The 27671-nt window shown below is 56.5% G+C and overlaps 1 protein-coding gene and 1 long non-coding RNA gene across 7 annotated transcripts in view; one reads left to right on the forward strand and one right to left on the reverse strand.

Annotated features, from left to right (window-relative positions):
- Positions 1-27671, forward strand: part of RPS6KA2 (ribosomal protein S6 kinase A2) — a 292155-nt gene that overhangs the window by 81723 nt on the left and 182761 nt on the right. The window contains exon 1 of one of the 6 annotated variants that reach the window (XM_059176560.1): positions 12953-13018. The exons of the other annotated variants lie outside the window; for them this stretch is intronic. Within the exon in view, the coding sequence (XP_059032543.1) occupies positions 12968-13018 (51 nt within the window). The 5' untranslated portion in view covers positions 12953-12967. Of the gene's footprint in view, positions 1-12952; positions 13019-27671 lie in introns of those variants that run through there. 6 annotated transcript variants of the gene reach the window in all.
- Positions 24301-27042, reverse strand: LOC131833371 (uncharacterized). Its single transcript, XR_009354427.1, has 2 exons — positions 25358-27042; positions 24301-25267 (listed from the first exon to the last, which is right to left on the reverse strand). It is a non-coding gene; the product is annotated as an uncharacterized LOC131833371 (long non-coding RNA).

The raw sequence follows: 27671 nt of genomic DNA on the forward strand, positions 1-27671 counted from the left end.
GGAAGCTGGGCACCAAGCAGTGGGGTTTGGGGCCTGGAGTCGGAGGCAGCCGTGGGGCTGATGCGGGCGACACCAGACTGACTTTGTAGGAAACAGCAGTGGGCTGAGCAGCGGGTGCCCCAGAGCCCCGGGAACCTCCTCTAGTTTTAGAACACCATGCACCCGCCACCTCTGCAAAGGATGTGACGTGGCCCACATTGACCTCCAGGACAGCACAGGTGAGACACGTTCATTTTTGCCTCTGGTTTCACGTGGAGTATTTCACAGACTCGGTTTTGTGGGGTTCTCTGGTTGGGAGAGTGAGTCTGAGCCTATGACGGCGTCGGGCCAGGAATGAGCTCAGTTCCAGGACTTGTAATCCACCTGTGTGTTCTTCTCCTATTGTCAGCCACTCCTCCGTTATTTGTTTTCCCTCTGCATCATGCATGAATGTGTTTGTATTTCTGCCCAGGGCCATAGTCCAGATTTTATTTAAAAGAACAGAAGCAGGGTCTGCTGCCTGTTTGCTGCATGGCCCACGGGCACCGAAGAAAATCTGCTCTTTTGACAAACAAAACAAACAAAAAAGCCCTCCCACTTTCTCCACGTGAAATCCAGCCACGGATTTGTGTGTTCTGATCTCTAGGAGCCCAGTGGCCGCAGAGCTGAGCTGGGCAGCTAGGGCTGGCACCGTCTGACAAGAAACCAGACTCGAGCGTTGTTTGGATGAGGGCAGTGAGCACGACTCGCGGGCAGGGCAGGACTTGCCGGTGCTGGAACAGGAGCGTCAGCGCCAGCGAGACGTCCGAGACAGCGGATTGCGAGCCAATCAGGCAGCTTCTGCAGAAGATGGATCCGCCTGTGATCCTGTGATGGTTTTCTCGATCTGTGCCTGTGTTTTTCAGCTCAGTTTCTCAGTGAGCTGTCAGGGTGCAGGCCTCCTTCATCCGGCACTCTTACCCTCACGGCAGAGCCTTGCCTCCCACCAGAGGGTAGACCAGCAAGTCACTCACCGTCCCTGTCCTGGCGGAGCATGCCCTTGACAGCACAGCACCCACCGGGTGGAGGTCTCAGATGGTCAGCCCCCAAATATGTACTAGAATGTTCTGATTAATGCACCTCACAGACACATGGTGTGGCTTATTTCCCTGACAACAGAGAGAAAACTCGGGATCAACTTTGTGTTGAGGTAGCTATTCGGGTCATATCTGTCCATAGAACACACGGCAGCATAGGTGATGGGCGATTGAGGAGGCAGAGCCCTCTGGTTTCAGTAATGTTCCAGACATGTAGGGACACAGCAAATCTGTGGTCCTTGGAGGGCTGCATCGAGACCACACAGGAAGAGCGGTGACCACCACATCTTGTGGAGCTCCTGGCTTCTCCACTGCAGACTGTGGTACCTCTTTCTCTAGGCTGCTGTGGCCCCTCTTGGGTCTTTCTACCACCAGGCTCTAAGCCCAGCTCTTGGCTCGGTACAGAAGCCCCATAAGTTCTTGTCAGATAGTGAATGGTGCAGCTGCAAAGCCTCATAGAAACCTACACGATGGGTGTTAATTTGGCCCCAAGTACCTAGTGTCCTCTGTATCTGTCTATGGGTGTCATCTCCTTCTCAACAGCAAAAAAACCCCAAGATCTTTAATAAGTATAGTGTTTCGATCTGGAAAAGAGGATCCCCAGTCCTAGGACCTGGGCATCAGGAGCTTGTTCTGGTCTGCATCTGGCCTGTCCCTCATCAGAGGTTGCTCCTCCAGATTCTGAACCCCTCCCCTCCGTTCTCACTGTGCTCCAAGGGCCTGGGACCCGGACTTTCTTGCCCAGATGACACTGAACTTCCCTCTCCAGCCTGTGCAGACCTCTTCAAAGATCCCCCACAGGTGGCTGGGCCGTGCCAGCAGCATGTCCATCCTCAGGTGCATTTCACCTGCCTTGGCAAATGTCTGTGTGCTGAGCTGCGTCCCTTATTAACCGTTGATGTCTGTAGGATCTGTAGTGATGCCTCCTGCTCTATGCCTGCTGCTGGCAGTTTGTGGCTGCTCACTCTCCCTCTCTCACACTCTCCCTTTTGTCAGTCTTGTGAGAGGTTTGTCAGTTTTACTGAACTTTTCCTAAACCCAGCTCATGGTTTCATTGATTTTCTCTATTATTAGTCAGTTTTTAATTTCATTGATCACTGCTCTTTGTTTTTATTTATTCATTCATTCATTTCCTCATGTATATTTGTACTTATGTACAACCTGCTCTATGCTTCCTTTGGGCTGGTATTGCGCTTTCTCTAGATTTGGAGGGGAGAGCTTCTGTTGTTTTGTTCTCCTTTTTACTAATACCTTCTTCTGTTTCCTCTGTTCAGCTATTAGGCCCAAACTGCAAACTTTTAATTTTGATTATTGTTTTTTACAAATTCCACATTTCCTCTTAGTTCTTCCATATATTTCCTGTTTCTTAATTGAAGGTTTTATCTATTTATTTTTATTTGTTTCAACCTGTTTCCAATCTCTCTTTTTTTTTTTTTTAAGAATTTTATTTATTTGGCAGAGAGAGATCACAAGTAGGCAGAGAGGCAGGCAGAGAGAGAGGAGGAAGCAGGTTCCCCGCTGAGCAGAGAGCCCGATGTGGGACTCGATCCCAGGATCCTGGGATCATGACCTGAGCTGAAGGCAGAGGCTTTAACCCACTGAGCCACCCAGGCGCCCCCTGTTTCCAATCTCTTGTTGAAGCATTGTTTCATGGCTGCTTTGAAATCTTTGTCAGATGATTCCAACATCTCTGTCATCCTGTTTTTTCATCTGTTGGTCGTCTTTTTTTCATTTGGATTGAAATCTTCCTGGTTTTTCCTGGTGTGATGAGTGGTTTTTTTTGTTTGTTTTGTTTTGTTGTTGTTGTTGTTGAAATCTGTATTTTTTGTTCTTATGCTGTGAGATCCCAGATCCTTTCTAAGGCTTGGGTTTCACAAGTATACTCACACACCACCCCAGAAGTGCAGTTGCCACCTCATTACTACAGAGAGGGGAGCAAGACCACCCCTCTTCCACTGACTCCTGAGTGGGCATCTGTCACTGCTGAACAGAAGGGGGTGTTCTGGCTTCCAAACAGCCTCCTATGGGAGTGTTGGACCCTCATTACAGCCTGGCGAGGAAGGATTCCAGGCTCCCCCACAGGACAGGACAGGCTTTTTTGTCGAGGTTTCTTCTTTTTTTCCTCTGTGCCTGCTGGTGTTTAGGGCTGCTGGTTTCCTCAGCTCCAGGTGCGGGATGCATGAGACAAAAAGAAAACCCTGGGGACTGACCACCGCTATGTCATTCCTCGAGCCCTGAAACTTGGAGCTGACCTGCTTACCTCTCCCCACATTTCAGAGTCCTCTAAGGTTTGTTTTCTATAAGATATCGAGAGTATTCACTTGTTCTTCATGAGAGGAATAGGGAAAAGAGCATGTGTCCCATCTCCTGAAGGCGTAAGATACAGGCTCCCAGGATATAACAAAGGGACAGTGTTCAACTGCACCCCCTCGCATGAGGTGTGTGCACAGACACATTATTGCATAAGAAAGTGGACTGAGGAGTGTGGCACAGAGTACATTGTGCTGGGGAAGCAGTCAGTGCTGGGAGCGATGTTTGGGGACCCATCTAAATCGGGTATTACTGGTTGAACGCCCCGGCATCTGCGGGGGTGATGGCGAGAGTCTTATCCTTAGCACTTCACATTCAAAATGAGGCACAACATAGAAAGTGAAATTGAACCAAATCTTTTGGTGTTTGGAGGTTCACGTTACATGGTCTTCAGCTGATGTGCTCAAGACGGTGTCATAAGTGTGTCTTTAACAGCAACAACCCAGGAGATTGATAAGGAAAGGAGCAGAATACATGGAAGGCTTAAGACACGAGTATGACTAAACTCACGCTGCCCTGGTTTGACTCGTAGTCCCTCGGGATGGCACATGTGACTTTCTATGGCAGATTCTGGTTAAATATGGAATATGGCACCTATGAAAACTGAAGCTCTCTCAGGTGCTTAAAGCTGTCCTTCCGTTTGGAAAATCACAGTTGTTCCCTACACAATGTGGACCTTTGCAACCCCTAATTTGTTTTCAGCTGTGATGAATCAGGCTCACACAGAAACTGAAGTGTTTATTTGAAAATTACTTCTTGACGATAATTAAATCCATCCTGGAGAATAGAGAGGGGACATTTATGCACCTGTAAATCCCGACCGTGGCAGGGAAAGATGGAACACAGCCGGACAAAACATGCACCGGGACCGGATTTCATTCCTTCCCTCCTCTTCTGCTTTTCTCTTTTGTTATTTGATATTTGCGGACCCTCTCGACCCACCTGTGTGTCCGGTTCTTCATCTTCACCGGTCTCACTGGCGGGTGTGACTCCTGGGGGACAGAGGTGGTGACCAGAATAATAATAACTACAAGTGGAATGTGATTTGAAAGGTTGAGGTGAAACCAAACCAGCCTTGGCTTCCTCTTCTCTGTCCATAGCTATCTCAAGTACATGCCCTGTCGTTATTTCTGGCTTCCAGGACGAGGGATCTGGGGTTCTTGTATTAATAAAAGCAGTGATGTATCAGGGTTGTCGGAAGAGCACCCTGCAGCCGTTTACAAACACCCAGCATGGGTGACTGCCCAGTGCCAGGGAAGAGGGACCAGTGATGTCCCGAGGGCAAGGGACGGGAGGTGCGAGAGTGAGGAGGGACCGTTGTCCAGGCTCTTGGCTTGTCGTACGTGCACCACCCTGCTCGCGTTTTTCTTCTTGTGCGTGGACGGACCGAGCAGCCTGTGCCCTGTGTTTCCCATTTCTCCCGGTTGTCTACGTAATTAGCTCGACTCGACTCACAGAGCTTAATAACCTTTAATTTTGTGGCGCAGTTTACTGTTTCTATCATTTGTTGCCCATGGAAATCAATGGTAGCGACTCCAGTTGAGAAATCACCTGTTCTGAAAATGTAATTAAAGTTGAAAATGAGAAGATTTCAATGTTTTGGAAATTAAGCCATAGTGGTGAAAACTTACAGTAAGTTCACACCTGTTAATTTTTTAATTAGAAGTGAGGTCTGCCTGTGTCCCGGCGCACACCGCGTGGCTCCGCGTGCCTCCATGCGGGACCCCACGTGCCCATCTGCGCAGTGTCACTGGCTACCTCCTACTGTCCTGCTTGGTGGCAGCATCACAGGGCAGGAAAAAGGGAGAGGGTCTGGATCCACCAAAATTTGGTTTCCTTTTGTTTTGTTTTGTTTTGTTTTTGTCATCAGACCCTTTTACCACATCCTGATAAGACAGATCGTTGAGTGTGGCTTAACTTTCTGCGAGATGGGAATTTGTTTGTGGAATGCAAGTAAATATTCTTAAAAAAAAAAAAAAGTGTATATTTATTTGAGAGAGAGAACAAGAAAGCGCATAAGGGGAAGAGCAGAGGGAAAGAGAGAACCCTAAAGCGGACTTCACCCTGAGTGGGGGGCCTGACACAGTACTGGACCCTCAGGACCCCGGGTCATGACCTGGGCTGAAGTCTGTAACAGACTGAGCCACCCTTAGTAACTAATCTTTTAAAGTGACTTGACCCGGGCACCTGGGTGGCTCAGTGGGTTAAGCCTCTGCCTTCGGCTCAGGTCATGATCCCAGGGTCCTGGGATCGAGCCCCGCATCAGGGTCTCTACTCAGCAGGGAGCCTGCTTCCCCCTCTCTCTCTACCTGCCTCTCTGACTACTTGTGATCTCTGTCAAATAAGTAAATAAAATCTTTTTTTGAAAAAGTGATTTAACACTAATTTGACATCAAGCTTAATCCTGTTATGGTTCCTGCAGTGTTATTACTTAATGATAAAAATATCCTGAGTTCAATAAGTTCTTTTCCAGAATCAACAGAGAACACAAATATTTTAATGAACTAAATATGAATTTAAGTGTAAATGCATAGATTTAATTATACTAGGGAATATTTTCCTTCTTTCCTGTGGTTATACAATTTTAGCAAGAAAAATTTTCTTTAAAGATAACAAACAATAAAACTAATAAAGAGGGTAATTGGGCAGTTCTTCAGTTAACGTGGCAATCTAGTTCTTGCCATGCCTCTGGAACTGCTCGTTCAGAACTGTCCTGGCTCTTGAAAGCCCCTCAATTCTGTATTTTTTCCATTATTTAAGGTGTGCCCACATCCTCACTGTCCTGAAATATGAGTCACCGGATTTCAATTCTTCTGTTACTTCCCCACCACAGTCACCTGTAATCCAGCTGTGTCCCCTGCCATGCCACCACGATTGTTTCTAGAAGGTTCCGGTCTGCGCTGTTCTTAGCAGATCAACAGGAAGAGGTCAAGAAGACTAGTGCTGCATTTGGGAAACTGATCTTTATTCCCCAAACTCTCTCTGCCGTAACGTGTTTCACTTTCAGGGTGAAACGGAGCTGGGTTTCTGTCCCGCTGCATGGTTTCATGGCGGCCACTGCCATGTCTAGGAAGAGGTGACGCTGCCTACATCCGCGTTAGCGAGAATGTTTCCCAAGGCGATTGCCGAGGGCCAGCCACAAGGGAGAATCCTACTCGATGCTGCTTCTTTCTCTTTTCCTACCACCTTCTCTGAACAGTCTTTATTCTTGACTCTTCTGGATAATCTTCTTTATCCCTGAAGACTGATTACAGATATCTTGGGCCTTGTTCATTTTGGTAATACTCTTTCCCTAAATCGAATTTATCTGACCATCCCGATTCCACCAATAATTCTAAAGATTGTTATTGAACCTTTCAGCATTTTTTAGACGCTTCATAGACAGAGTCTCATGACTGCTGTTCAAGGCACAGGTTGTGGTAATGGGCTCTGTCCTGGCTGTGGGGTCTGGTCTGCTGCGCCGCCTGTGTGCGCCTGTGGACTGGAGGGACTGCCGTGTGTGACACTTTAGTTCACTTTGATAGCTGTCCCGGGGTTGTATTTCTCCCCCAGCACTGCTTTTAAGGCCTGCATAAGTAGCTGTCTGCTTGCCCCGTGGCTTTACAGTCTTTGGGGTAGGGTCTCCAGGCCACGTGGCGTGGGACGGGCAGGCCACAGATTCCACGGGTACATAATGTACATTACTGCTGAGTGTTCTCCAGATCGGCCACAGGGACTCACACCCGCAGAAGACGCGCGTGAGGAGCCTCCTTTCCGCCCACGCTCACCAACTCGTGGCACCATCGGCCTGTTAGAGTCGTGTGCATACGGCGGCCGCAAAGTATCCTCTCCTCTCTCTGTCCCTCTCTGCTAATGTCCAGTGAGCTCCGCTTCGTCATATACTTAAAGTCAGGTATCTGGTTCTCTCGCTTCAAACTGTTCTCATGATTTTCCCATTTTTTGATCAGGCTCGCCCTGTCTTTTCTCAGTGACCACATTCGCCGTATGAGTATTGATACAGAAAAGGCATTTGATAGAATTCATCACTTAAGTTTGATAAAAATGTTCATTAATTATTGTAGGCACAGAGAAATGTTGTTTTTTTAAAAGATTTTGTTTACTTATTTGACAGAGAGAGAGAGAGAGAGCATAAGCAGAGAGAGTGGCAGAGGGAGAAGGCGGCTCGCCGCTGAGCAGGGACCCTGATGCGGGGGTCGAACCCAGAACCCTGGGATCATGACCTGAGCTGAAGGCAGAGGCTTAACTGACTGAGCCACCCAGGTGCCCCAAAAGGCCGTTGATTTTAAGCTGATTTTATAACCATTAACATTTTGAACACTCGTTACTTTTAAGCGCCTTCATTCTGTTGGGATTTCTGTGTATGGGGCTGGCATCTGCCCTTTACGTGTGTGTGTGTATGTGGGGTTCTGTGCACGGGGCTGGCATCTGCCCCTTTCGAGGCTTCCTTTCCCACCTCCTCCTCCACTTCCCCCCCCGTCCTCCCTCCTCCCCCCTCCCCCACTACCCCCTCCCCCACTACCTCCTCCCCCCTCCCCCACTCCCCCTACCATCTCATTACACTGTAAAGAAGGACCTTTGGGAGCAGTTTAGACACTTCTTGTATTAACGGACGACCTTACTCCTGATTTTAAATTCTCTTCACTAAGTATGATGTTTACTACATGTTTTGGGAATACAGCCTTTGCCAAGTTGAAAACATTTTCTTACTCCTATTTTCTGGAAGCGTCTGTGCGGAGGGTGGTGACGTGCTCAGGTCCGGGCTTCTCGGACTGCTCTGACCCAGCGAGGGCTGCCGCAGCGGTCCGCGTCTGGTGGCCATAGCTGACTCGTAGTCAGGAGTGCGGCGGGGAGACAGAGGAGTGGGCAGTTTGAGGACCACTCACAGGTCCAATCGGTGGGCTGAGGCAGTGGAGGAGGTATGGGGCACGAGGAGAAGAATTTCGGGAATGTGGCCCCGTTCGCAGCTCGCGTGGCTGGACGGACACCACTTGTGGAGTCAGGGTGATCTGTGAGAGGTGTGGCCCCTGGCATGCGCTGGAGATCTTCAAAATAAGACGTTGAGCAGACACTGGATAGAGAGGTCTGGAGCTCAGGGGTGTGACCTGGTTCCGTCCAGATTCCAACAAAATTGAAAGCTGATGGCGAGGGAACGCTCGGAAGTCAGCGGGACCTAAGAATCCCAGACGTTCTTGAGGGACAAAATGGAACTGCAGCGGTCATTAGAGACATGGTCGAAAATACCTTTATGAATCTGGGAAAAGTTCGGAACACCCGGTTTAAAGAGGTCCTGGGTTTGTGGGGGAGCTGGGGGCTCACACCCAGGCAGAGAGGCTTGCTCGTAAGGTCAAACGCAACATCATGCATTACAGCACTTGTACCTGAATATCTGCCCACGTGAAAAACGGCAAAATTCTCAGAGCTCCAGGAATAACACAGAACGTTAAAAAGCTAAGGCAGCTTAAGTGTATGAGTTAGAGCCCCCTACACCAACACCGTAGCTGGGAAGAAAGTGAGTGAACCCCGAAATGCAATTATCGTCTCCCCTTCAAAGCGTTCGCTAAGGGATTGGCAGGACAGGGCATGAGCCATGAGGCGATACCCATGCTCCTGAGAAACTTTGGATCGTGTAAAATCACCCGCTGAAAATAGCCAGGGCTTTGGGGACGTATTGGGTTGCAGTGCAACATTCAAAATCTTAGAAACTTTGGGACCGGAGCACTAACTGAAAAAGTTACAATCCTAATTTAAAATCCTCGCATAGAAAAAGTTCTATCCAATTCCTAATGAATGAACTATGCTGCGGTACCCACGGAATTTTGCTATAAACAGAGAAAGACAAGGCAGCATGTGACAGGCCAGCCAAGGAAGGACAGGGTGGCCGACGGGGGGACAAGGTCAGAGAGACACAGTTGCAGGCTTTGCACAAAACACAGTGACACCTGCAGTGGGTGTTCTAGAACATGATCTGTGCTTGGTCCTCCCGATAAAGACCCCGGAGAGTCTTGCAACCCAGATGCTTTCAAGACCGAGCATGTGGCCAGGCAGGACCGGAGTGGCAGCGTGGCTCGGTGGGTGTCATTGGTGGGTGCGTGAGCTTCTGCGTCTCGCCGTGAACGCTGGTGATCGCACACCTGGTGTTCAGCGTGGCGACTTCCGTGGGCTGCCGACGTGTGCCCATGCCCCTCGCAGCTCCTACATGATGCTCTCGCCGGCTCAGTCCTGTCTCTGTTATGAGTGCGTTTGATAAAACATTTTCCCACCGCAAACCAGGCCGCCTCTCATCAGGAGCTTGCCCGTGTCAGGGGGCTGCGTTCGTGAAGGATCAGGTGGGTGGCTGGGGGAGGCTGGTTATCTGTGGAAGCTTCTAGAAGAGGAAGCTGACCTTGAATCACCTTGGCGACCTTCTGTATGTGATCCACACCCTCCTTATGACTATTTGAAGACTGCTGTGTCTGTGACGGGCATTTCAGTGTCTGTTAAGTACGATCCTTGTAGGCGTCTCCCAGTTCTTTGGGGGATGGGCGGTGCTTCTCCAGATGTAACCCCCACTCTTGTGCAAAATCAAGCCCCAACCCGGTTGTGAGATCTGGGAGCCAGATTCTTCCAAAACATGAGAATAATACCCAGAATGAACTGAAGTTCTCCTGAAGACAGCAGCTAGGAAGTAGGCTCACAAGACAGATGTGGCGGCGGAGGACTCATCTGTTCGGTTTTATGCTCTCATCGTGCCTTCCATTCTCCTTTGGTTGTTCTCTCATGCAGAAGAAGGTCGACACCTTAAAGCAGAAAGGCACATACTAGGTTACCTGAATTGCGTCAAAGCCTTTCTGACCGTAAGCCCAGTAACTACAGCTTTGCATGCCGCTACCCCAAGCCTTTGCCCTACGGTTTCACACGCTAAGCATCACTGTTCTCTTCTTCCTATTTCTTCCGCGAGGACACGTCGGGTGCGTTGTCAGCCCAAACCGCTGCTGCCCCTCTCACGGAGAAACCTGCTCTCCTAGGACAAGGAGGAAAGGTCACATCTGAACTGTGTCTGGTCGTTCCCATGGCCGACCTCATTGGGAAAGGGGGTTTTAATCAATACATTAGCCATTGGCATCCACCTGTAAGACGCATTCTGTGAGCGGGACGCTTCCCGTTGTGACTGGCGACAACCTGATTTTACCTGTTTCCCTTGGTGAGCTGTGGCCATGCAGGATAACCCAGGGCGCCTTGGAGGCAGAGAGGTCGGGGGCCTCACCCCCGGACTTCTCTCTGCAGCTAGACTCGAGAAGGAAGGGCCCGGACCAAGGACGCTGGCGGGGAGGCATGTGGTCTGCGCTGGAGAATCCCTGTGCAGGCCGTGGCAGTGCTGCAGAGGCCGAGGAAGGGCGCACGGAGGCCACAGCAGGGCAGCTGGGCTTCCTCCTGAGGATGGCAGAGGCCTGAAGGGTTTGTAAGCCGGTGGTGTGGTGTGAGAGTGTGTCTGGTCACAGCGTGGAGAGTGGACTGAGACGGGGGCAGGGCGCAGAGCCGCGGAACTCAGGGGACACACAGGTGCGAAGCATGATGAGTCCAAGGGCACGACAGAGAGACTGAGTCTGTGTGGGGACGAAAGGGAAGGACCCTAAGCAGTCGTCTCGTGCTCCGGCCTGAGTCACGGGCAGAGGATGTGCGGTGGCTGCGGCCATGGGGGGCACGGGCAGCGAGGAGGGTGGGGGAGTGCCGCGGGGCCCTGGGGACAGTGCTGCCCACTGGACACCGGGGGCTCCGTCGGCAGGCGGCCGGTGCCACTTTCTGGAGCTCGGGGACCCCCACAGCTTGGATTAAACTGTGTGTGGACGGTGGTGAATGCTGCCCGGGGATAAGGGGTCCCCAGAGTGGGGCTGAGACACTGCCCACCCTCTGGGTGGGTGGAGCTGTAACGCCAGTGACCCGCGCCACCAGCCCAGCCCGGTGTGACCCAGAGGACGGGAGCAAGCGCCTGTGCGGCCACTGGGCGGGTTTGGCCGGGAGCTCCATCCTCAGCAGGAACCACACTGGGACCCTCTCCGAAACGGGGCTGCTCCGCGGATCCGAGCGGGCCAGGACGGCGCGTCTTCAGTGCCTTGGAAGGCCGTAGACGGACAGGAGGTTCCAAACACGGAGATTCTCTGCAAATTCCCCGAGAAGCAACGCCCGCTCCCCTGACCGCATGGACTGCCTGAAGGTGAGGCTGAGCCGGCGGCCTCTGCGGAGGTCCGACTTACCCATTTTCCACGTCCCCACATGCCAGAGAAGCTGTGTGGGGCCAAGAGGTTTGCATGGGCCGCCCCTTTGTGGAGATTCACGGGCATAAAGACATGTTCCATCTTCTTGTTAGGAACGTCACACAGATTTCCAGCGAGCAGCGGCGAGCCATGACACGTGGTGCAGACATGCATGAATTTTCTCAACAGACGGTGACAGTCGTAACCCGACGAGAGAGGAGTCCCTCGCCCGGGGCCGCAGGGATGCTCTTGCCTCAGGGAGACGGAGGCTGAGGTCCTGAGGTCCTCACTGGGCAAACCCGCTGACTCACTTTCGGCTGAGAGGTTGTCTAAGCAAGAACACACGTCCATGGAACGTATTTTTTATGTGTTTCTCTTATTTTTGTTGGTTTCCCTCCCAGATTGCTTAACAGCAAGTCAGCTGGTTTGGGAAAGCACAGAAAGGAACTGGTGGGGATGGCCAGGCCTCCAAGCCGGTGGGCGTGCTCCCTAACGGGGCGGGGGGGGGGGCACATCCCATTCACTCCCCTCAGGGAGCCGTGTGCTGGGTGTTTGTGGTATGGACGTTTCTTTACAAAACAAACAAACAGACAAACCCTCCATCATGTCCTAATGGCCGGGGCCCTGTCAGGAGCAGTCTGAGGCTACCCCAGATATTTGCCGTCCCAGGTCCGGAGAGACGGGCTGGTCTAGGAGACCGAGGACAACAGCCGGACGCAGGAACAGAGAATCTTTGTGGCTTTGCAATTAAGCCGCGCGGCGCTGTACGTGGCTCACACTCCTGGTTTCGGGTTTCTGCGGCAGGGGCCCTGCCAACGGGGCAAGGAGATCAGAGCTTGAAAACGACTTGGAGTCTAGGAAAGGACGCGTGGACACAACGCCAACAGCCGTGAGAGTCACGTTCTCTGTGCTCTGCCGTGCGGGCCCCCCGGCTGCAGCGGGAGCCTCACGGGGGTCTGACAGCGGCGACCCGAGATGGCATCCAGCTGCCTCATCGCTGGCGGCGCGCGTCCTGCTCCCACCGCCCTGGGCTGCGCGGTAGCGGCTCGTCCGATCTGGGCCCCGCTGGAGACAGGCAGACGCTCAGCCCAACAGGTGGCCGACCTTGGGAGCTCGCCACCCAATGGCGACCGCGGGCCCTATATTAAGTAAATGAGCCCGAGGTGTTGGATTAGGTCAGCCGCTAAAAGTGTTGTGGTTTGCTCTCGCCGCAAGGAACCCGCGTCCCGGGTGCCACCCGGTGAGAATCGGCCCGAATGTTTATCAGCTGCGGCTGCGCTTGGAGGTTTGCTCGCCGACCCGCGGGGGGCTCAGACGCTCTGCGCTCGAGGAGGAGCGGGTCCCTACGCCGCCACTTCTGCCTCAGGCAGGATGCTGTCCCGCTTCCGACAAGCCTTCTCTAAGTTCTATGGGGCACTGCTCGTAAGTACCTCCGTTTCGTTTTCACCGAGTGCTTGGCGGTGGGCGGTGCTTCCTGGCCCGGTGCCCAGCGGTCCCGGTGGGAGCCGGGCCGGCCCACTGGGAAGCTCTTCTCAAAGTCACACACGACATTGACCTGCCCCCACCCCGCTTCTCAGTATTTCATAGGAGACGGAGGGTAATGGTTTAAAGCACTTGCTTTTTTTACTTTTGTCTTTGCTTAGGCACAAAGTTGTTCTCCATTATTTCCGGTTTTCTTTCAATTTTGGTTTGCGAGAGTCCTGCTCTGCGTGGCGTCTGTCCTCTGTCGGACGTCATTCAGTCTCGCCCTTGACCGGGCGGACGTGCAGGCGCCCTCGTGTCCCTGCATGAGCTCGGACCTCCGGCTCGGGCAAAGGGCGATTTTAGCTGAGCCGGAGCTCGAGCCACAGGTAGGAGGCTGAGCTCCGTTCCCTCCTTTTACCTTTCCTGGTGCTCCGTCCTCACCCTCGTCTGTCTTCTCGCCTCTGCCGACTCGATGCCTCTTTCTGCTCCTGTTCCTCCTCGGGGGAGGAAGACACAGCAGGTGCCGGCAGAGGACGGCCAGCTGGGCGGTGAGGTCCTGGACCTTGGCTCACTTTGCGGGACTTCTTCCAGGACCCTCACGCCCAGCTCGCTGGTGCCTCCCCGGGAATGCCTGTGGCTGTCATCACGTCTTGGCTACCGTGCAGTTCACTCTCCCAACACAGCATTCCCTGTCCTGTCACTGGTCCCGCCTCAGGGGATGACTCTTAATGGGTCTGTGGCACGGGACCCGCACCCTGGCTAGCATCCTCCTAGCCTTCTGTGATTCCAATATGCCTTCCGATCCTTGGATAAATGGTAAATGCCTGAAACGCACTTAGCGCTGTTGTTTGGAATGTGCCTTTGCCTCAAACCCAGGGGGCCCCAGCCACTTTGAAGATAAACGATTTGGGCAGGAGTTCTTAGAAAATGTCAGGGCCTGGTATGTCGTACACGGGAGCAGACGAAACGTGGAGTAACGTGGTGCAGGTGAAGGAAGCGGCCTGGAGGGGTCCGACCCCACCGGCCCCGCGAGGAGCAGACGGGCAGCCGGCACCCCCGAGAACCTGGGGACAGACTGCAGCAAGGCTGGGGTGGGAACACGCAGGCTCGCTACCGAGCCCAGGCCCTGCGCAGCCCTCCCTGGAGCGGGAACGTAGGCCTCAGGCACAGACAGGCTGACCGTGTGGCACCGTGTGGTGGACACCGGCCCAGAGGTGGACGTCGGGGGGTCACGGAGCAGGTGCTCTCTCCATTCAGGACACTGAGGACCGGCCGCCAGGACGTAATGCTGGCAGCGGAGGGGCACGTGTCTGATCTGACAGACATTTGGGGGGGGGGGGGTCCCGTGTGGCTTCCTGGGTTGAGGCACGAGTGTTTCCATGTCTGGGACACTCCGTGTTGGGGAATCAGCAGGTTTGCCCTGCTTCTGCGGAACAGAAAGCGTTAATTCACTGATTCGTGGCTCTCATGGGTTCACTCTGCATATGTGGACACATGACCTTGCAGGACTGGGTTTATGTAAGGGTCTCTGGGGCCACCGTGGATGCAGATGACAGGCGTGACCCCGTGCAGGGTCCGGAGCATCCATGCCGCAGAGACACAGCTTCCGTCCCGGAACTCAGAGCCCCTCCACGGGGAGGGACGCAGCCAGGACTCCGGGGCTCCACCAGCCAGGCCGGGGGCTCCGAGTAGCCCTCAGCATCTCATCAGTCCCTGTCACAACACCCCCTCTGTAGGGGACAACAGAGGGACGCCCCTTCCCAGCAGTGTGAGGACGCTGGGCTCCGCCCCTCACGGAGAAGGTGCCGCCACCAAGCCAACCTCATAGATACGAGGGGGAGGTTTTGTGCAGAGTCTCCAAATATTTGTCCCTAAAGGCCGGGAGGACTTAAATGCACAGCATTCTAGCAGCTGGCTTCCATGGGTGTCCTCAGTTCCCCCGCCTGTCCTGTGGGTCCCCCCACCCCGGCACAGCCCTGTCACCTGTGCTGGGCCAGCAGGGTCTGAGCGTGCAGCTGGAGGCACCTGGCCTGGGACGTGCCCTGGGAACTCTGAACAGTGGGCATGGCCAAGCTCCCTCCCCTCCGCACCCCTGCCTGCTCCCGGTGCGCTCCAGGACACGTTGATCGTTTCTATGTCCCACGTACGTTTTTCCTCTTCCCTGGTCAGACCGAGGGCATGCGCCCCCGGCCGGTGCACACGGAGGTCTGCCGTCCCAGAGCTCCCGCAGACGCTGCAGGAACCCATCACCGCCGTCTACGCCGTCCGTCCCAGCCGCCTTGCCGTGAATTCAGATGTGGATTCTGTTGGAGGAAGGGGAACCCGTCCTCCCACGGAAGCAAAGGAACATTGTCAGTTCACACAGAGGCACGGGGCATGGGGGGTCGGGAGTGTCTTTCGTGGGGGAGACGTTGCTAGAGGAGTGGCCTACTTTCCGCAGCGGCGCTGGTCCGGTAGCCAGTGGGAGGGAAGCCGGCTGTGGGGTCCACTTGGGGCAGAAGGGCCTGGTGGTTCTCACTGAAGAAAGTGAGATGCATTTCTCCTCGGCTGAAGTAACTTCCATCCCGCTGCGGGGTGCGGGGAGGAACGCCGGGCAGCTCCTTTCCCGGGAGACGTGGGTCATTTGGAAGAAAGCGCTGGGGTGGGAAGCTGACCAGCTGAGCGAGGTCCCTTCAGGCAACTGTGCCTCGTAGGAGCAGATGCTGTCCGAGGCTTGCGGGAGAAGGAACCGGGTGTGATGGGTGTTGGGGGCAGGGGGTCCCCACTACAAGATGGCCGTGGTGTGATGAGTGCGTTGTCACAGATGGAGGAGCAGCTCCTCCGGGCCACGTTTGCACACCTGGCACTGTCAGAAGGCCCTGTTTCCTCCCCAGAGAAGCGGACGCCCAGGTGCTTGGATGGGTGGGCTCCTCTGAGCAGGGGAGGCAGGTCTACAAGGGGGACAGAGAGGTTGGGCAGCATTGATGTGCAGGGTCTGGGGCTGGAGGGGAAGTATGCTGTGCAGGGCTCCCCACTCCCTGGGACCCTTCCTGAGCTGGGGACGCACATGTGGCTCGGCCTTCTCTCCATCAGTCACACTTACTCTGTAACTCCCCTGGGCTTGGGTCTTTGTCTTCAGCCTCTGCCTTGAAGCTGTTCTCTTGGCTCCTTGAGCCCTGACCTGCCGACTTGGGTGACATCCAGGCTCTCTTCCCGCTCGTGACTTTTTGGGGGCTGCGGGCTACATGTGTGCAGGCAGACATGCATGTTTATATAGGTGTGCGTGTGCACACACAGATGTGAGCGGGTGTGCATGCCGGCAGGCGTGTGTGTAAGGGTGCGTGTGTGTGCGGTGCGTTTACCTGCAGGTGTGTGCAGATGTGAGTGTGCAGATGTGGGCGGGTGTGCAGCTGGGTACACAGGTGCACGTGTGTGTGCATGCATGAGTGTGCTGGTGTGCATAGACGTGTGCATGCCGGTGTGTGCAGATGTGGGCAGTGTGCAGCTGTGTACACAGGTGCACATGTGTGTGCATGCACGAGTGTGCTGGTGTGCATAGACGTGCGTGCGTGCCGGTGTGTGCACATGTGTGCAGGGGCAGGCTCCGGTGTCCGGCTGCAGGGACCCCCTGACTGCTGCACCGGTCCATTTCCGCTCCGCCCTCCGGTACCGGTTCTCTCTCCCACGGCAGCCGTGGCCAGCCGTTCCCCCCCCCCTCCGCCGCCGGTGCCTCCCTGATAGACCAAAGCCCGTGACACCGGCCGAGTCAGTTTAACCCCTCGGGGCTTTGGGGTTAAATCTGGAAGGTGGAGGACTTGGGCTGAGATCATGGCTCCTTGGAGATCCAGGCTTCTGACCCGTTGTTCCGGGCACTGTTTTAAGTGCAGTACACGTAAGAATCCACTCACTCTCCATCGTTCTCAGGCCGGAGTGTGGGGGTGAGGTCACGTGCTGTGCGCACATGCGGGCGTGCGTTGGAACCGCTTCTGCTGCCTCTCCGGCAACATCTGTGCTGTGTAGCTCCCCTGGCATCCCCCAGACGCGGACAGAATCATGGATCCCGCCATGCTCTGTTTCTCAGTCAGCCTGCCTGCCTGCCAAGGCCCGAGTGCCTTTGCAGGCACCGAAGCAGCACCACGTGCTGTTGGCTCAGCCTCTGTGGGTTCCTCGAAACCCGGGGCTAAGTGCGCTTCGGGTTCTGCTCCTTGCTAAGTGCACCTGGGAGAAACGACTGCATGTGGGTTCCTCATCACCAGTTCCCTTAGGAGCGACCCCCAAGCAGGGGTGGCTTTCCCGGTAGCAGGTTATCCCCTGGCTAGGCGGGCAGCCACGTCAGGGCTCTCCTGGGCAGGGGCTCAGAGGAGATTTCCAGCTGTGACCCTCAGCCGTCCCCCCTCTGGCCCCAGTGCCCGTGGGTCCACAGTGGGCTTGCCCACAGCTCTGCACCTCTCAGCCCCCACAAAGACTCCGTGGGGCACGAGCGTTAGTGACCTGGGGAGACATCCCTAAAGACCTCGAAGAGTAGACAGAGGAGAGCTGTGACACCAACCGTGTCCCAGGAAACTGAGAAACCCCTGCCGGGGCTTCTGCCCTGCAGAGCCCCCATCGGCTGTGCCTCAGCCAGAGCCTCCGGGGTCCCCTCTCCTGACGTTCGAGGCCGGCGCCTGCGGGGCCCCCTCTCCTGACGTTCGAGGCCGGCGCCTGCGGGGCCCCCTCTCCTGACGTTCGAGGCCGGCGCCTGCGGGGCCCCCTCTCCTGACGTTCGAGGCCGGCGCCTGCGGGGCCCCCTCTCCTGACGTTCGAGGCCCCGAGGCCGCCCACCATCCCCGTCCCAGCCCGCTCTGCCCAGCTGGGCTGGCGGAACTCGTGTGCAAGCCCCATGAACACAGCCCCCGCCCCAGCGGCAGGCAGGTGGCCTCGGCGTCACTGAGAGTGTCTCGCGGGTCTCATTCCTGCCTTGAGGGCCTTTGATCTTTGTGCACACGCCTCCGAGAGGGACGCTGCTGAGCGCCTGTTTCCCGTGGCTGTGCTCAGACCCAGCACGGAAAACGCACAGTCTTCCACAGGGCACTGGGTCCACAGGCTGGTTCTATTGCCCGAGGGTGACCCTGCCCCGTCTTTCAAGTTCCGGAGCTCCAGAGAAGCCACGGGCAGGCACGTGGGGCTGTAGAGCGTGGGCTCATTTCTGCTCCCGGTGTGGCTGCTACGGCCACCGGGCGGGTGCCACCCGCGTGTCCCAGGCCTCTCCGGTCCTGACTCGTACCTTCCACGCCTCTGCTTGCCTGATTCTTCATCATTACTGCCTCCCTCCACCTGCCACACCCACTGGGGTGCAGTCCCAGGGTGCGCTCACCCCCCACTCGGCCCCGTGTGTGGCCGTCTGGGCAGCACATGCGCCCGCGCCACCTTCCGGGACGCAAGTGGGAGCACGGTCACTGCCGCAGGAGCACTCAGTGTGGGGTGGTCCCCACGCTGCACAGCTGGGAGCCCTGACCTGGACGTCACGGGGACACAGAGGCCTGTGCTCCTGCGGCAGTCCAGGTGGTCTTCATGGAGGAAGTGGCAGGTCTCACAACAGGATCAACAGGATGAGCCGGACGTGAAATGCCGTGGGTGACACTGAGTCTGGAGGCAGGGGACAGGCTGTGGTGGGTTTCGTGGTGCGTGCTGGCGTGAGTTTCGCTCGTGGGCACTAGCACAGCACACCGGCGTTGCCGGAGCTCATGCATCAGCAGCTCTGCACCTCCTCGTGAGGCACAAGTTGCTCAGCAATGTGTCCAGTGACAAGGACAGCCACCGTGTCTGTCCCACAGGGTCCCACAGCAGGAGGACGGACATTGCTCGCTGGGGCGCCCACACTCCCTACCCCAGCGAGCAGCCCCAGCTCTGGCTGTCATTGCCGGAGACGGGGGCCGGCAGGGCTGACTGTGGCCTGGTCCCTTTGCAGGACGCTGGTGTCTCGGCCGGATGAAGCTCAGGCCGTCCGTCTGGTCTGGAAGGGCCTGGGTCTGCCCGGCAGCAGTTCTCCGCAGTCCCCGGACCCAGACTGTGAGGCGTGGAGGTCCAGGTGCTCGCGTCCTGGCACACACTCGCCAGCCCGTGTCGCCACGTCGGTTCTTGTCTCTCACTTGCGGGGTCTAGTGTTGCCGTCGCAAGAGCGTCTGGACCCAGCCCGGAGCCCTCTGCTGCCGCCTCCCCCCTCCTTTGCGCGCTGGCGGGTTTCTCGGCCCCAGGTTGCTCCTCTCTGCCATGGGAAACAAAGCCCGTGGAAACGTGGACGTCCGGAGTGAGGGTCCAGGGGAAGCCGCCTTCACGAGGGCCGGTCCAGCGCCAGCGCTGCAAGGCTGGGGATGGACTTGAGCTCTCGGTCTCCCCCGGTCCTAGCTGACGTTTGCTCCTAGCGCTTGTCACGGCGCACGGCCTGGAACTCTGTCCGTTCTCTGGAGGGGGCCTCAGGCAGGAGGGAAGTCAGAGGTCGGGTCTGGTTCTCACGGCCTGGGGAGGAGGGCGGGAAGGACAGTGGTGGCAGTGAGCCGCAGATCAGGGAACCACGGCTGTCCCAGTCCTGTGTCCCGGCCTGTGCACTCGCACTGGGTTCACTGACGTCCGCTCCGCCGCACTCACCACCGCCCACCGAGGACGCAGCACCCAGCACCCTCTGTGTGCGGCAGGGAGGCCGGGACAGGGCGGGGAGCACTGGCCTCTCAGCAGCATCTCCCCGACCGTCTAAGGTGTCCCTGTGGCCCACTCCTGCCGGCTTCTGTGTGTCCCCACTCTGTTAATATGTTCCTTAGACACACAAACACAGCTCTCCAGACTTAGACAAATTCTGCAGCTGCAGAGGGTACGGAGGGAGAACGAGTGCCGTCTGCACGGTGAGGCCCAGAATTCCTCTTAGGAAACACACTCGTTGTTTGCGGGGAAACATGTTGGATAAATATTGCTGTTGGAAGGTGTAGCCGATGAGGTCCCATCCAGGGGCCCGCTGGGCTCAGAGGGGACGGCGCCCAGCGAGACCCCACCCCTGCCCGAGGGGCACCGAGCCAGGTTCCCTGGACCCCCGTCCACGCCGCAGCTGGACGACAGGAGCTCCCCACAGCCTCACTTCGAACCCGTGGGCTCTTACGGGACACAGAGTCCGGGGTGGGACCTGGGCTTGCCCCCCTTTCCTGTGCCGGGGTGAGTTCCCGGCCTCCACGTTGGGGGGTGCTCTGCCCCTGGATGCCTCATCCAGTCTAGAGCCGGTGCCTTAGAGACCAGGCGGCCCCAAAGACCCAGACCCGAGACACCTGCCTGCTCACCTGCCGCGGGCAGCTTCCCAGGTGTGCCAGCCGGTCCCTCGCCCTCCGGCAGCCGGGTGGGGCTGGCCCCACCCTCTGAGCTCTGGGTTTGGGTCCCCCAAGGTTTAAAGGGCCCAGAGTGCTTTCCTCTGTCCCTTCTCGGTCGGATAGGCTCTGGCGACATGTGTGGGTGTAGATGCTGATCTGGGGACGTGGATTTCCCCGACAGTAAAGTGCTGGTAACGGAGGGAGGCGTTTCCACCCTCGATCGTTCCCAGGTGGGTCGTTAACTTATTACAAGTGAAATCTGACGTCATAGGACCACATGATTAATAAGGTAAATTTAGAGCTAATAATTTAAGCTAATAAGATAATTTTTAAACATTCCAGTTCTCTGGAACTGAGGGAACACGATCTGTAGATCATAACTGACTCTTGGAGCAAACATTTTGTCTCTTCTTTACTCGTGGCTCATTCAGGAATATATTGCTACCTTTCTTGCCTTTTCAATGTTTTCTCCTAATTAATTTATAAAATTAAAGGCTTCGAAGTTTTAGACATCTGTGATATACCCCGTAGTATATTCACAGAGACACACAAAGATGTCCGTGGCCATTGAGCACGCATGTGCTCGGGTTCAAGCCTGGCCTGGCTGCGGTGGGTTCCAGAGGCACTCCATGGCCTAGGACTGCAGAGAGACTCAGCGTGGGTCCCCTCCCAGAGTGCAGGCCAGAGCCACCCTGCGGGGTCTTAGCCCGAGGCACGCGATTCGGCCACGTGTCCTCTCACCGCCGGACCTTCCCTCCGTGTCTCATTTAACTTCCTCATCTGTCGTGTTGCTCTTGAACCCTGCAGTGCTGTGGCCACAAGAGTAGGGTTATGAGCACGAGCACTGGCATTCCTGGTGGGCTTCCAGGAGCAGCAGGTACCGCGCGGAGTGGGAGTCACGTCGAGCAGGGGGGTTAGGGAACACTGACAACGGACAGGGCGGCTCTTTGCTGAACGTGGGGTTCACTGCAGCGTCTCTGACCAACGGTCGTGCTGTAGGCGTGCTGAAGCCTGTGTCCTTTGTGTCTGGGTCACAGACACAAGCTAGGAGGCCCTAGCTTTGGCTCACCCTCCGGGCTCTCCCTCCCACCCCTGCTCTGTCCCCGTGCCCCAGCCTCTGTGCTGCCCGGGAGCTCCGGGCTCCGAGTGTGGCACGGTGAGCAGGCATCTGGCGTTCACTGATGGGACCCGAGGGTGAACCCCAAGTGAGAAAAGGAGCAGGATGTCCCCTTTCCCTTCGGTGGCATCTCAGCTCAGCCTTTTATTAAGTCAACGGGACTGAAAGCACCCAGTGAGTCATACGGCTTTGTTTTTAATCAAGCTTTTATGTTCCTCGATTCATTAATGAATTAAAAAGGGGGAGGCAGGTATATTTCATTGTCTGTAGTCATTGGAGGGGAAGTTTGTTTTGAAATGTGCTCCTTGGGTAAACTGCCTATAGGTTAAACATAAAAGCAGCATCTGAACCCATGGAACGCCACTTAAGGACGAGCACAATTTGATGATTAAACAATGTGCTGTGTACGTTGGTTTTCTTCTTTTTATTTTTAAGATTTTATTTATTTATTTGACAGAGAGAGATCACAAGTAGGCAGAGAGGCAGGCAGAGAGAGAGGAGCAAGCAGGCTCCCCGCGGAGCAGAGAGCCCGATGCGGGGCTCGATCCCAGGACCCTGAGATCATGACCTGAGCCGAAGGCAGCGGCTTAACCCACTGAGCCACCCAGGCGCCCTGTTGGTTTTCTTCTTATCGTCATGAGAGTCAAACCCAAGCCCACCGTGCAGGGCCGATGACGTGATGGGGGTCGAGTGACACGCACAGGACGGCCGAGTGCCGGGTCCCCTTGCAGGAGGGTGAAGGACGGGGCTCTCTGGGCCTCGGGGGACACGGGGGTCAGCGCCTCAGCATCCCGGGCGGCCCGTGTGGGGGAAGTCAAGAGAGGACTTTAGCCTCTGGGACAGAGGACACCCGACCATTCTGGGAGCAAACTCTGGGGCTGAAACCGAGACACACAGTGCTAGGACCTGGGGTCCCATGACGAGGGGGCGGCTGACTCTGGGGGTACGGGACACAGCTCCCCTGCTGCACCCAGAACCCCAGGTGTCGGGGCAGAACGAGGCTCAACCTTCCTTCAGGGTGGCCAGCCCTGGGCGGCAGGGGAGGGGCACCCTGGGGACAGGCCAACAGGGAGATGCTGAGTGCGGGGCTGAAGGGAGACACGGTGTGGTGGTCAGACAGAGACAGGGACGGAGAGGTCAGTGGGCTTGGTGGCCTGCAGGCGGTGATGGGTTTGTGGGCTTGCGAGCCCCGAGCTGCAGTTTGCTGGGACATGAAGGCCATCTGTCCTCGGGAAGGGGAAGCGCGCGTGCGCCTGTGGCTTCTCCTTGTCGGACGCAGCGTCTGGTGGTCCAGTGAGCCTTCTTCCACATGGGGCTGGAAGCGGGGGGTTGAGCGGGGGCTTGTGCATAAGTGTCCACGCACTTCCCCAAACGTTTCCGGGCCGAGGCACCAAGGAGCAGATCCTTCCTTTCCTGCTCTGATGGTTACTCCCTGCTTCTCTCCGTCTCTTTCTGTCTCTGCTGCTGGCCGCAGAACACAGACCTACTTTGAGCCGAAAGGGGGAGGGGGGCGGGAGACAAGGCGCTGCTGGGAAGTGGGGCACCCCTGCCCCGGGGCCGCTGCGCCACAGCCCGACAGGCCTTCCCCAAGCACAGATGGTGCCGGGACACCCTCTGAGCTGACGCCCTGCTGCACTGTGTGCTGGTCACGGACGGTCTCCGTCCCCCTCCCGTCCTGCCTGCGCTCTGTCCTCCGTGCTGTCCGGTGCTTTCCCAGTTGTCGGGATGTGACCGTGCTGTGACTCGAGGGGCAACAGCTCTCACGTAACTGTGGCTCTGTTGGTGGTTTTGTTCTCCAGGCCTACTGTCTTGTTGCCTATTTGTGCTGAACTCAATTCTGTAAAATTAGTATTTGTGGTGAACACATACGGTCCCCTCTGCCAGTGACCATGACCAAAGAGCCGCTAGGGGACCGGCCGTCTGAACACACACCGCCCTTAGCGCTTTCCGCCCTCCGTCCGGCTTCAGGAGTTCGTCTGCCATCACCGGCCGCGTGCCGGGCGCACGAGTGTTGAGAGTTGCCGCACACGGGGGCTGGGGTGGGGGTCGGGGGTGCGGCCCGAGACGCAAGGAGTGTAGAACTAGAAGACCAGCCTCCGAGCCCCTGGGTGGCTTCCCGCTTGTGGTGGGACACAGGGCCGCGGGGCTCTCTGCGGCTCCGTGTCCCTCGGTCTTTGTCTCGCCCCCGCCCCCCGCCCACGGATGACTCACAAACCACAGCGCCCCCCCCCCCCCCCGTCGGCTGATGGAGGCTGTGAAGTGTTCACACGTGTTCTTACCCGTGGGGAAGGACGTTAGGACATCATCCCCACGTCATGGAGTTCAGGTCTTCCTTAGGAAAGCCGGGTTTGCCCACGTGACCTGAAGGAGCGCAGAGTCGAAGGCAGAAAGGCCAGTTTTCCTGGGAAAGCGGTGCGCACTGGGGCTGAGCTCCCGGGGACGCGGACCGGCATACATCACAGGGCACGCGGCTCGGAGGGATCTGACTCCTCAGGGCAAGGCTGGGGACACAGGAGGGGGCAGGGACATGCCCCGAACAAAGACAGAGCCTTTGCCAGGAGCACATGCGTCGCGTGGAAGCAGAGGGATGTAGGCAGGACAGGGAGAGGGTACAGACTTGCTTTGTGCTTGGTGCTGCGTCAGCGGGACCGATGCCGCACCAGCACGGGTCGACGAACAGACAAAGTCAGTGTCCGTGTGCCCACGGGCTCACGGCTGCTTCTGGGCACACCTGCTCTAGAAGTGGATTATTTCATGCCGCTCTGGAATGCTTTTAATATCAGAAGCTTTTTAGAAGTAATATTCTCTACAGATAATCTACAGCCACACTCCTTTATTTGCTTGAGAGGCTAAATCCCTTCTTAGAAAATGAGTTTTATTGTAAAATTTGTGAGGATATACAGATCAGAAGAGAATAATAAATTTCTGTGGATCTGTCACACACACATAACTTCAAAATGATTAAGTAAAGGCCAGTCTCGTTACTTATGCGTCAACCCCCAGCCCTGCTCTTCACCCCAATTCCAGATTATTTTGAGGGAAATTCTGATCATGATAGTGTCGTCCAAAAATATCTGCCTTCCTTTCAAAGAGTAAAAATTGGGCAGCATCAACACCGACTTGTGGTTGGTAAAATCCGTACAAACAAGCTTGTTACTTTCTTCCATGGTGAGACCCTGTATCTCCTTCTGTGTCCTGCTTTGTTGTTCTCCGTCTCAGCACCACGTGGGAAAACTAGCCCTACCCGCATGGCCTTGACCTCATGTTGGGCTCCTGGAGGGCAATGGCACGGGGGCCAAGCTGTGGCCATATCGGGAGGTGGTTTCCGTGCTGGGCTACCCGTCCTCCAAGTACGCCGGCAACCGTGTGGAAATCCACCTGAGCTTGGTGGATCCGAGGACATTTGTAGCGAGAGGTTCTCCCCAAGGTCAGGAAGGCAAGGTTGAAGGAAGAGCAGCTCTCGAGCATGTGTTTCTCCTGTGCCGGGTGATGGACAAACCCTTCCCCGAGTTCCAGGCACCACAGCCGCGGACAAGCCACACAGGGCAGACCCCCAGAGCAGTCGTTCCATCGTAATGATGAGGCTCTTTAATGTGCAGCTACGTACAGGGGCATAGATCGCAGGAGATGATTTGAATCTGGAAGAGTCTACAGGTGCAGATATTCCGAGCGGGGTCCCCACGGCAGAACGCTGAGCGCCGCCGAGGCAGGAAGCAGATCACTGCAGAGCTCCGAGATGGAAGCTGTCACGGGAGGGCATCCGAGACGTTGGCTCCCTGTGGGCTTTGCACAGGAACACCCGATCGGGTGGGGAAGAGGGGTCTGGGACGGCTGTACGTGCGGTCGCGCGAGATCCCCCGCGCAAGACCGTACCTGGTGGAGGGAGGAATTAGAGCACGTGACGGGGAGCAAGGAGCTGCTGAGGGATCCGGGAGCAAAATGACGGAGATGGAGTCGCTCGTCAGAAGACGAGTCCATGGCGGTTACAAGAGAGCCCAGAGGAGGCCTGTTCCAAGAGCCCAGGGAGAGGACGCGAGTGTGGCAGGTCCCTTCCCGAGGCGAAGCTAGGGTGTGCCCGTCTTTCTGTTAGGACCACGGCAGCTTCTTCCCCTTCCGGAGAGAAGCAAACCAATGCCGGCCCCAGAAGAGGCAAGTGTAGCTCAGGGAACAGATGAGACCTTCGTGGGCCTACAGAGAGCTGAGAAAGCCGGCCCCACAGGCACACCTCAGACAGGGTGAGACGAAGCAGCCCTGATCCCGGGAGAAGAAAGCATTCTTCCAGCCTCACAATATGGCTGCTAAAAAAATTACAAAAATGGGGAAAATGTTGGGGAGTTCCTCTAGTCTAGAGACCTGGGACACAGAGAGTAGGATCAGACCGAGAAGGACCATCATTTTCTCTCGCCTGTCATGCTGGGGAGGCCTGCGTATCCTGGACTCCCCGCGAAGGAAGGTGTGGGCGCTCCTTACCTGTGGGGTGACCTGCCCCCCGGGAGCGGCCGGTGCCAGCGACTTGCTGTGTGGCCAGCCTGTCTGCTGTTACGTTGGTGCCTTTCGACATGTAGGGCCTGCCAGGAGTATTTTTATAGGCAGGTTATGAACACAGGGGAGAGGCACAGGGGGGTGACCGGGGCAGGGAGCAGGCGAGGACAGGGGAGGCAGAAGTCGGGGTGGCCTGGGGACCCCGGGTCCTCACCCGTCAGGAACCAGTGAGGGGCAAAGGCCAAGGCGCCTGCCCAAATGCCCTGCTCATCTTTGTCCCCGCGTCCTTTCCAGTGCAGAGGCGGGTGCGGACGCTGACCTTGGGAGGAGGGTGAGCAGGAGGCCGGCCACGGGCCTGGAGGGGCGACAGAGAAACCTCTAGAACCTCAACGACCATTTATTTGTTCCCACGGTTCGCTTTCCACGTGTCTGTATTAGTGCTGGACTGAGGATCGTGGATTTTCAAACGTTTCTTTGTGATCGCGACGCTTACTTCTGGTTCACTTCCGGCTCTTCCAAGTGGGAGTTCTGTCATTTCCATACACATGTCCCCAGCACATTCCTGGATCCCGTGTGGTGCTTCCTGATTTCCAGATTCTCGCCTCACCCTGACCTCCCTCCGAAGACATCAACCCACTCTCCGGGCGCCTGCTGGGCTGCATGTCCTGCTGTCCCCTCGGGCTCCGCACGGCAACCCCTGGGGATCCTGGGCCTCCCCGGGGTCGGCTGCCCTGACACCCCTCCCCATCCGGGACCAGCTGGAAACGCCAGCCCGGCGTGTGTGTTTACCTTGCTGGCCTGTCCCCGCCCGGGAGAGTCTCCGCTGGGCGCCCGCCCGCTGCGTTCAAAGCGCCATCGTCCCTAATCAAAGTCCACAGTCTTCCACGCTGGAGCCTTCCTGTTTGCCAGAAATAACTTTCTAAATGCATTACGTCACTCTTTTTAAACAAAAAGAACCTATTTATTGACACGGATGACTATGAAGAATTTTCCGGGCGCGGAATACTTGCGGGTTCCTGTTTTCCGAGGGCAGGGGCCGAAGAGACCCTGAGCGGGTTTCCGTATCAGGAGGACAGTCGGCGCCTCCCCCAGAGCTCCGCCCCCGAGCCCACCCATCCGTCCTGGACGCCCTGCGGTCACTGCCCAGCGGGGAGAGAGCGGGTGGCTCCTGGCGGGTATTTATTTGACGGTAACGTTTCAGAACAAGCACATCAGGCTTGCGGGACAGATCCAGGCTGTTTTTAGCGGCAGATGGTGGAAGACCACCAGCGCCTCAGTGTCTCGGACAAACTCCGTCCCCTGGTCCCACCGAGCGCCTTCTTTGTCCGTGAGGGCCCCGCCTGGCACCCACAGCCATCTGCCACTGCCCGGGGCTCTGGACGCGGGGGCGCTGCAGCCTGTGTGGATGCTGACCAGCAAGCTCTGGGAGCCCCTCGTCTCTTCCAGGTCACCTGACCTCAGCAGAGCCCGGGGCCTGGCCCTTCCACTCCCCACCCCGTGTTTGGGTGGGTATGAGCTGTGGGGTGAGAATTTCACAGCACAGAACCCAGCTCTCTGGCCTTTTTGGGGCAGTGTGGATGTGTTTGAGTGTGGAGGGGCCTGCACAGGTGTGGCCCAGGCCCCAGAGCTGGGCACTGCACAAGAGGTCCGGTAGCTCCAGAGTCAGTGGGAGTATAATGGCCAAGGGGAGGTGGGAGGAAGCAGG

This window comes from Mustela lutreola, chromosome 6 (assembly GCF_030435805.1).
Source record: "Mustela lutreola isolate mMusLut2 chromosome 6, mMusLut2.pri, whole genome shotgun sequence".
Lineage (NCBI taxonomy): Eukaryota > Metazoa > Chordata > Mammalia > Carnivora > Mustelidae > Mustela > Mustela lutreola.